Raw genomic sequence first — 10,291 nt, 5'->3', positions numbered from 1 at the left:
TTGGAGGAGGGATTAGATATTGATTTTGCTTGGCTCCAAAGTGCAGAATTATGACTAAATGGCATAAACTAGAGAGGCAAATTTCAATATGATTCCAGAAAGAAAATCCTAACAAAGCTGTTTAATAGTAGAATGGGCTGCCTGGTGAGATAGATATTCCCTTCTCCAGAACTAACAAACAGAAGACAAATCAACATTTGGTGATGTTACAGAGAGGACTGATCCTTCATGTAAGGGTTTCTCTAAATCATTTTTCTTGAGATTTTTTTGAGTCTTTGATAAGGTATGGTTGGGACTGGCAAAATACATAAATATTTAAAATTAGAATTCAAGAATAGTGAGGTTTTCCTGTCAACTTATTTTATTTAAAATTCTAATATAGAAGAAAAAAGAATTTAACAATAGACACGCTAAGGCAAGTGGTTATGTCTTATTATACAGCAACATTATTGTATATACATGTAGTTTCTCTGGGTTAAAAGCCTCAGCAGGATTTACAAGCACAAGTAACAATGGAATAAACAGACAAATGGAAACACAATCTATGTTATACACAGAATCTTAAAAATCCTTAATGTTACAAACAGAATAGGGCAATGAATGGATGATTTAATCCAGTGACCAAAAAGTTTGTATTTATCATCAAATCTATATTTTTGTACAAATTGAAACAAAGATGATTTTCCACTGCCCCCAAATAAATTGTTCCCACCTTTAAAATTTATTAATTCAACAAACATTTGTTAGGCACCTACTATAGGGAAAGCCCTGTACCAGGTGCTAGAGAAAATACAAAATTTAGACAATTAAAATGCTTATAACCACTGGGAACTGAGGATGAGCATGATTTAACTGCAGTGAAAGTGGATGGTTTTCGCATAATTCAAGATATGTAGGTATAACTTGTTTCTGAGGCAACAATAGTAGCACAACATAACCTTTTCACACCTCCCCCATTAACTAGTTGTGTGATCTTGTTTGATTACATGAGGTCAAAGGCCTCTTCCAACCCTGAAATTCTAGGACATGTGGTTACCTGAGATTTTCAGCAAAAAGAAAAAAAAAAAAATTTATATATATATATATATATTCACTGAAGTAACTAACTGAATAAATAAGCTAATATTATCTCATCCACTGCTTGCCCCTAATGTTGTGTAACCACTTCCAGGTGTCATGGGTCAATGACTTAATTATTTAAAATTAAAAAAAAAATCATGTCGCTTCTATATATCAGGATATATGTATTATTTTAGATTTGTGTTTTCATTTATGTAGCCTAGGTTCTCAAATTTTGTTTGCTTGCTGCTCATGATGGAACACAAAAATGTAACCACTATTTAGCCCATAGGCTTTGCAAACTAATCCTCAAAGAGGATGTTGCATGAAGTCCATGGGAATGTTTATATGAAAGCCTTATACAAAGGTTTATACACTTTCTCCTTGTTTTGATTCATAAGGTAAAATTCAAATAGAAATTTTAAGGATGCAGACTAGTTTAATCTAAGAATTCTGATCACTTGAGTTGTTCAACAATGACAAACTGTTTCAGTAAAGTGATGACCATTGGCCAGGGTTATGATAGAGGGAATTTTGTTCCACTATGTGGAAGATTAATTCCCTTTAAGATTCCTGCCAACTAAAAATTCTGATTTCTAATTCAGTGGATAGTCTGTTCCCTCAGTTAATGATATAGTGTTGTTGATGACATTATGAGTAATCGAGACTGGCCTTGCTAACATAGCCTTTAATTCATTTGAAGACCATTAAGAGTTGGCCTTGCCTTCCCCTCCATGATCACTATGAGCCTAGAGTTCAAAGGAGAGAAAGAATGTAAGAAGGCCTTTTCTTGCCATGAGACCAAATTTGCAAGGATGGCTAATAAATTCTAACCAGTTGTCCAGGAAGAGGATTGGGATGCTGCTTGGTCCTTATTCATATCTGTCTAAAGCATCTTATCTGTTTCACTTGGCAGCCTGGGGAATGGATCCTTTCTAGCCAGCTCCTGCTCAGAGAGGCTGTGCTGTAATGAGAAAGAAGTTTATTTGGAATTGGATATCCGGGGTTTGCTTCCTATTATACAACACTTTGGTAAAGCTCCCTCAATAGAATTTAGTCTTTTCATCTGTAAAATAAGGAGAGAAAGAGTCACTAGCTTCCCGGGTTGTTGTGAAGATCAAATGAGATAATTGTAAAGCTTTTAGTACCATGACTGGTATACCTCCCACCCCCCATCCTATGGGAAGGTGAAACTAAAGAGGGCATGCCATGTACATGTCCTCACATAATCTGACTTAAGTAAGGCTAAGGTGGACCATTTAATGCTGAAAGTACAAAGCTGTACTTTTAAATTGTGCTACAGATGAATGCCCTAGAAGCATGTAAAGTCATACAATAAATTAAAATGCATTCGATCAGAATGCTGTACAAGATGATGTAAACAGTGGGATGCAGAGGTTAGTTCACCTGGGCCAGGTACATACAGAGTCTATATTATGAAGGGGCAGAGTGAAGCCACAGTGATAGGGAGTCCTTGTAGTCTATAAGGTAACAACCTGCTTTACTGCTATTTGTCTTGGGGAGCCGCCTTCTTCATGCAACCTTGTAAGAAAGACTGAGAGCTGCAGGGGCTATTTATTCCAGGTATTGACAAAGAGAGACTTATGTGCCAAGAAGAGACCCGCGATTTGAAGGCTCCCAGATCTGTTTGCCAGAGGCCAGAACTCCCTAGGAGCCTTTTCATCTCCTTCAAAAGAACTGTGTTTATATGAAGGAAGTCTGTCACTTAAGAGGCAGGGAACACACAGGAAGATTAGGGCTTTGCAGGATCTCAGAGATCATTTCGTTTTCTCTAGACTTTCCTTTTCTCACTGCTATCCTGTCCATTCCTGCCCCACTCCCTCATCTAAGGAAAACACACGCGCGCACGCACACACACACACACACACAACCAAAAACTGAAGCCCTAGCAATTTAAGTGATTTAGTCAAGATCACACAGCTAGTTAGCTAAAGGCAGAGATGAGAACCCAACTTTCCTTAACTCCTGGCCCATTCTTCTTTCAGTTACACTGCATTGGGGATTCATTTTTGATTCTACCGAATTGAAGCAATCTAAGGACCTTTCAAAAGCTGCACAGAGATGGCCACATTTTCCATAAGAAGGGCAAGTGACTGGTGGTATGACTAGTTAAGTCACTTCCCATATCTTTCCTTTAGTTTTCTCTTCTGTTAAGATTAGATTTCACTTACTGATCTCCAACCTCAATATTCCAATTAATCCCAAAGCTCTGTTAGCTCACCCTTCTCAAGCCTTTAAAACAAAGAAAAGGTTTTTTATAATTCATAGTATATAGACCTAACTTGTTTCTGAGGCAGCAGTGAACTAATCAAACAAGAATTTACATCTCTGATTAAGGGTGGGTAGGTGGGCAATCACCTGCTAGCTTAAGCAAACCTTCATTATTATAGGTGTCACTGCCGACTACATGAATTGGACATGGGCTCCTCTGATGGGAAAATTAAAAATATTTTCCTTTAAAGGGCAATAATGCTATCAGTGATAGGACATCTTATTTCAAAAATTAGGCTTACCAATATGTGTATAAACAAGAAAAATGAATACATTCCCTCCTGAAAGAGATCATCTCAAATAAGAAATATAGTTTAGAAGATTTAAATCAAACCTATCCTGAGAGCCTTACCAATCTTGTACATTGGGACTAGTTGGCTCAGTAGGTACTGATGATTTTGAAGAAAACAAGCGAATAAGTCTTCTTATATTAGTACTTCAAAATATTAGACCTTATATTAGACCTCAAAGGGTCTTTCCTTTGAACTCCACAGCCTACCCAAAAAGGAAGGAATTAAGTGGGTTTACAATCTAGGTCAGGAAACCAACAACAATGGCTACCCTTGGAAAGCATCTGGGCGAAGTGCTTTATGTGAAACTGTCTTTCTATATCAGCTCACTGGCATTACAATCACCTACTAGAATATATCCCGCTTAGCCTATTTTAGGCCCATTTGATTTGTGGTCTAAGTCATTTCAGTCATTATTCATTTAGAGCTTACTTACCATAAGACAGGTATTGTCATAGTTGCCTGTAAAATGGAAACTGAGACCTTTGGACAGTTGTCATTTTCAGTGCATACCCACCCACATGCTACTGTGGATGCTTTGGCCCTGTTAATCACTATAACCAAAATCATTAATCCTGGGGTCCTTAAAAAGGGAATGTTTTGCTATACAAAACAGATTTTCAAAGGTGAGAACAGATAGTGCTTCCTCAATGTGCCTCATTTCAAGCTGGGCAGAGGGATAGATTTAAATCAAAATGAGGAGCCTCACAATACCTCCCCCAATCAGTTCCTGTTATTAGGGGAAATGTAAACACAAGCCTCTAGCTCTGTAGATATATAAGTACACAACACATACATACATACATATATATATATTTATGTATAATAATATACACAACAGAACAGTGTAGTAGATCAAGGTGCCTTACATTTGGAAGCTGGCATTCTTGGACTTCTAAATGAGTCTGAACAAAAGTTCAGTGTAGTATAGGACTGAAAAGTCTATTGAATAATGGGATATTCAAAAGATACACTGAAAAAGCCATTTCCTGTACAAATGTGCATTTTTTCCAAAGTGATTCTCCCCCGCCCCCCCAGGTTATCTGCCTCAAATCTGGATGCTGGGATTAAGCTAAATTTAGACTTTCAAGCTTTATTCGGTAAAGTTGTCCAAGGGATACATTAAAGAGTTAATGGGGAAGGAGGACATTGTCCCTCCTTCACAACACATGGCTACTCACTCAGGCAATGAAAGGTTAAAAAGTAACCAACCTTACTTTTCACCTTCACTAGAGAAGAACTGGTTTAATCTGGGTACACTCGGTGATTTTCTACAAAACAGCTGAGACATGAGATTTCCCTAAGAGAAGGATTTTGAAGTTTGCCAGCTCTCCATACCCACTCCCAGGCACAGAATCATGATTAAATCCCATAATACATGCTACTTGGAGCCTTGTAGTAGACTCTTCTCCACTCCCGGCCCTTCTCCAACCAGAAGCACTTTATTTTAGAACTTATATATTTAGAGCAGTGATTGGCAATCTGGTCAGAATCCATTTCCAAGTGCTGCTTTGGGAAAATCAATACCAAGATTGGGTTGGAGAATTTCACATAGTGGATGTTTGGTAAACGAGGAAAGACGGATTCCCCCTCCAATATCCCCTAACAGTGTCCTGGACTCTGCACCATACAGAGGAAAACCAGAAACATCAAATACAGTTAAAAATCCAGAAGTTGTGTGTAAGGGCACACACCTCTCATCTTTAAAAGCAGCTTAAAATGTCCTTTTTGAGTCTCTAAAATGTAGGTTGTGTTCAATCTTGATTAAGGCTTTTGGCTGTACAGGAAAGTCCTCCTTTTCCCCTTCTGGAAAAAGTCCCCCACGATAGATTTTCCTCTGCCCAGGGGCCAAGTTGCATGTGTCACTTTAGCAGAGTTTTCCTTCACAGAAGACTAGCAAGGCTGGTAGTAGGTCCATTCTGCGCCTGAAACTGTACAGGGGGTGGCCCATCTGTCCACTGGAAAACATGCATGGAAATGAAAGAAAATGGAATTTATAACCTGGAAAATGAAGAACGTGCTGTTCTTTGGCAAGAAGTAAATCACTTTTCACATCCAACTTGGGTGACAAGAATGGGGAAGGGATTCAGAAACCATGGCACATGATGATTATCTGAAACAAGATGTTTAGCCTACAAAAGAGAAGACTTAGGAGGATATGATCACTGTAGTGGGAAAAGTACATTGATGAGACAGAAGGCTAGAACTGATGGGAAATCACAAGGAGATAGATGTAAATTTAGTATAAAGTTATTTTCTAACAACCAAGGCTATCCAAGAATAGAATGGGCCTCTTTTTGAGGTAATAGCTCCATAGTACTAAAGATGTTACAGTACAGTACCTAGCTCATATACACTATAAATGCTTATTCTCTTCTTTTTATTCTTTCAAGAAATTACAGAGAATTGCAAATTGGGAGACTGGTTGGACTAGATGGCCTTGTAGGTCCCTTTGCAGCACTGAAATTCTATGACTGCAAATATAAAGATGTTACCATTGAGCTGTCAGACACAGGGAGGTGTTAAAAGTTGGTTTTCTTTAGACAGGGATAGCTAGTGCCTAATATGTTATCAAGGGCTGATATTTCCCTGGGAATGGAGAATGATGCTAAAAAGGTCTACAACCATGAGAATGTCAGCTAAAAAATAAGACAACTGGCCATTCTCCACCATAGAACCATCACTGATATAGCAGCAAATATTATAAAGCTCCCCCCCAAAGTTCCTCACCGTAATCAGGTTGTGTTCTGGAAGGCTACAAGCTTCAATGTGATCTTGGAGAAGCTGCTGGGAGAAGTTCTGATGCATCTGGGCAGCTTCATGAGCATCCATTGCATTCCCACAAGCTTTATTCAGGTCTGGGAAAAATAACACTTACAGAATTCAGATAATTAAGTAAGGTACTGTCAGTTGAGTTCTAGCTGGTGGGATGTCCTCCTAAAAGCTTTCCTTGGAGATTGGGTGATAGGATTCTTCTCCTTTCTGTTCTCCTATAGTCTTTATTCATATTCCCCATATTTACTTAAATTTTTATCTGTTTCACATGTACATTTTCTGTCTTCCCAACGAGCAATAACAACGGACACTTTTATAATGCTTCATGGTTGCAAGAACATTTTCACATATTGTATCTTGGGGACGCACTATGGTAACATGGAAAACCAGCTAGATTTTAAGTCAGAAAACTAGGTTCAAATGTCACCTCTGACACTTATGTGATATTGGGCAAATCACATACCTCCCTGGACCTCATCTTCCTCATCTATAAAACAGAAGGTCAGTAGAGGGAAGAGAAAGGAAGAGATGAAAGGATGCTGCTGGACTAGATGCTCTCTAAGTTCTTTCAAGCTCTAAATCTATCACATGATCCTCATAAAAATTCTAAGAGGTAATAATAGCTTCCACTATTAAAAGTTTTTCTAGTATATAAAGGACTTTTCTTACAACAATTCCAGGAAGGACATAGTGAAAATTTTATTATCCCCAATTTACAGACAAGAATATGGGAATCCATAGAGGTTGTACCTTTCCCAAGGTTACATTCCAAGTTTGAGGAACAGGTTGTACAAAATAATAGACACAGGGATTGAATTGCTAAATCCATGGAACAGCAGAAAGTTTAGTTGGAATGACTCCTTTCCTCTACCTCTAAGAAACAAAGATTAACTGAGGTGCCACTTCTGATGCAAAGACCTTTCCTGAGCTCCTGGCTAAGTGTCTTCTTGTGACTCAAATGAATTTTAAATTTCCTTATTGGTATACATGCTGTATACCCTCAGCAGAAGGTTAGCTTTTTGAAGAAAGGGATTGTTTTTGCCTTTGCAAATACAATGCTTTGCACACAGTAGATAAATATCTGCTGGACTGAACTGAATTTTCTTGAACCTTGGCTTCCTCAACTCTTTAAAAAGGGGACTCTCCACTGACTAGATGCCTTGTCATGAACTTAAGAGTGAATTTTCAGTTCTGGAAGGTTCTATGACAGTGACCCACCTTTCCCAGGTTTGGTATCTTAACAGAATAGACACTCAATTACTTTTCAAGTTAGGTGCTATTATTCTGGCTAAGTTCAGTGATGCTCATCACAGACTGGCTAAAAGAATAAAAGAATTCTCTGGTTGGAGAACTTTTCAAAGCCATCTATTAAGTTATAGGACAATTACAGTCTGCATAAAAGAAGTAAATACAAATGAATTACACATCCTTTGAGCAATAAAGTAAAATGGGAATATTTTTACTTCCCAAGGTAGTAACGAGAAAAACACTTTTGCATATAGGGAGAAGTACCCTAAGACTAGGAATCAGAAAATGTTCAGATTCTAGTTCTACCAAATAGATGTGCATACTCATGGCAAATCAATTCACCTCTCAAAGCTTTAGTTTCCTCATCTGTAAAATGGGAGAGTCATATCAGAGTAGCTAATATGACAAAAAAGGAAAATGTATATTGAAGGGAATGTGAGAAAACTTGGACACTAAATGCATTGTTGGTGAAGTTGTGAATTGGTCCAACTATTCTGGAGAAGTTGAAACTGTGCTTAAAGAATTATAAAACTGCAAGCCCACCGATCCAGCAATACCATAATTAGATTTATATCCCAAAGACATTTGAAAAAAGGGAAAAGGACCTAATTGTACAAAAATACTTATAGCAACTCTTTTTGTGGCAGTTAAGAATTGGAAAGCAAAGGGATCTCCATAAGCTAGGGAATGACTAAACAAGTGTGGTATACAATTGGAATGGAATATTATTGTGCTGTAAGAAATGACAAACAAGATGATTTCAGAAAAGCCTGTAAAAACTAACATGAACTGATGCATGGTGAATTGAACAACACCAGGTGAATGCTTGTACAGAGTAATAGCAATATTGTTTGATGAAGAACTGTGAATGACTTAGCTTTCCCAGCAATAAAATGATCTATGACAATTCCAAAGGACTAAAGATGAAGCATACTATCCATCTCCAGAGAAAGCACTACTACTGACTGAATACAGATTAACATATGCTATTTTTTACTTTCTTTTATTCAAATTTTATTGTACAAAATGACTAATATGGAAATGTTTTGCATAATTGCACCTGTATAGTTTACATCTGCCTGCTTACCTGGTCAGGAAGGGAGCGATAGAATCAGGAAGTCAAAACTAAAAAATTTGAAGGAAAAAAAAAAAGAAAGCCAAGACCTAAAAAAATCCAGCAAGTTGCTTAAGATCATACAACTAATAAGTAGTAATATGGGATTTAAACCTGGGTCCTTTGACTCCAAATACAGCATTCTTTCCTCTAAAACAACAGCAGCAACAAACACAAACAAGTAAACAAGGGAAGATCAGACTAGATAATGTCTTAGATTTCTTTTAATTCTAACAATATATAAATCAATAAAAAGTACTATAGAAGTGTGAATATTGTTATTATTATTATTCCCATTTCCAAAAGGAGATATGAACTCTGAATATAATCGCAGAACTCAAGTGGATGACAAAAGGGCATCTATTTAAGGAAAAATTTCCAAGTTAGTGCTTAACTACAGTTAATCAGTGCAGTGAGTTGCCCATCAGACTTACCTCTTAGTAGAGCTGAAGACCACAGCTGCACCGACATGTCTGGAATCTTGCTAGCCAGCTGCATAGCTGGTACCACCATATTATTACTCTCCTGATCAATAAACAAGTGAGAAATCTCAGTTAGCATTATGAAGTGATAAATCATCCATAGGCACTAATGGCAAAGGATCATACTTGCTAAACACTTGGTTGAGCAAGGACATCTTGGTGGGCAATATACATGCCACAGAGTGAGACTGTAGACAATGATAACCTCTTAGCCATGGGAAATAGAGATCTGTAAATGAACCCATTTGGAGGACAAAAACTTTCACCTGCAGCCACAATGCCAAATTGGAGAGAGTGGTGTAGTAGGATAGAGCACTGCTGCTGTCAGGACACATGGGATCTACTATATTCTAGCTGTGTGTCCATTTATACTTTAGGTATAAAATAACTACTAGTTTTTGCCTTACCTACCTAATAAGGTTGTTGTAAAATCCAAATGAAATAATGAATGTAAAATTACTTTGTAACTGCAGAATAACATAAGGGACTATTATAACTTAGATATGAGAGACAATGGCACAGTAGATACAACGGGAAAGGGAAGGGAACAAGAATCTACAGAACACCTAACTACAAAATACTGTGCTAAGGATCTTATAATATTATCTCATTTGAATGTGGGTGGAAAGTTGACCTTGAAATCATGAACATCTGGATTTAAGTCTGTCCTCTGAAAACTACTGCCTGTACCCGTAGATAAATCACTTAATTTCTTGATGTTCTAGGCAAATTTCTATGGTTGTAAGTTGTACCTCCTCTGCAACTTAAGTACTGGTATGAGGAATTTCATGGAAATTTTCTATACCAATAAAATTACAAATCATCACTATCCCTATTGTATATAATTCCTCAAACAAGATGAAATCTGCTGCTCTAAAGCGCACTTTTTTCTTCTCTCAAAATAAGTTAGATTATTCTGCTAAATCTTAGTTTCCAGGATACTGAACACATACTAATGGTTAATGGAGGCATAATTATCTACTAACTATCATTAACTAGTTCTGCTAAAGCATGATGTCAGGGAAAATAAT

At 37.4% G+C, this 10,291-nt stretch overlaps 1 protein-coding gene across 2 annotated transcripts in view; it reads right to left on the bottom strand.

Moving 5' to 3' along the window:
* Window positions 1–343: 343 nt before the first annotated feature.
* Window positions 344–10,291, bottom strand: part of MAU2 (MAU2 sister chromatid cohesion factor) — a 62,281-nt gene continuing 52,333 nt past the window's right edge. The window contains exons 17-19 of one of the 2 annotated variants that reach the window (XM_031947912.1): window positions 9,213–9,303; window positions 6,372–6,499; window positions 344–5,599 (exon numbers count right to left, since the gene is read on the bottom strand). In XM_031947912.1, the coding sequence (XP_031803772.1) occupies window positions 5,525–5,599; window positions 6,372–6,499; window positions 9,213–9,303 (294 nt within the window). In that variant the 3' untranslated portion in view covers window positions 344–5,524. Of the gene's footprint in view, window positions 5,600–6,371; window positions 6,500–9,212; window positions 9,304–10,291 lie in introns of those variants that run through there. The other variant, XR_004231227.1, reaches the window with a different exon arrangement.

Source organism: Sarcophilus harrisii, chromosome 1, assembly GCF_902635505.1.
Source record: "Sarcophilus harrisii chromosome 1, mSarHar1.11, whole genome shotgun sequence".
NCBI classification, from domain to species: domain Eukaryota; kingdom Metazoa; phylum Chordata; class Mammalia; order Dasyuromorphia; family Dasyuridae; genus Sarcophilus; species Sarcophilus harrisii.
This window is presented reverse-complemented; position numbering and strand designations above follow the sequence as displayed.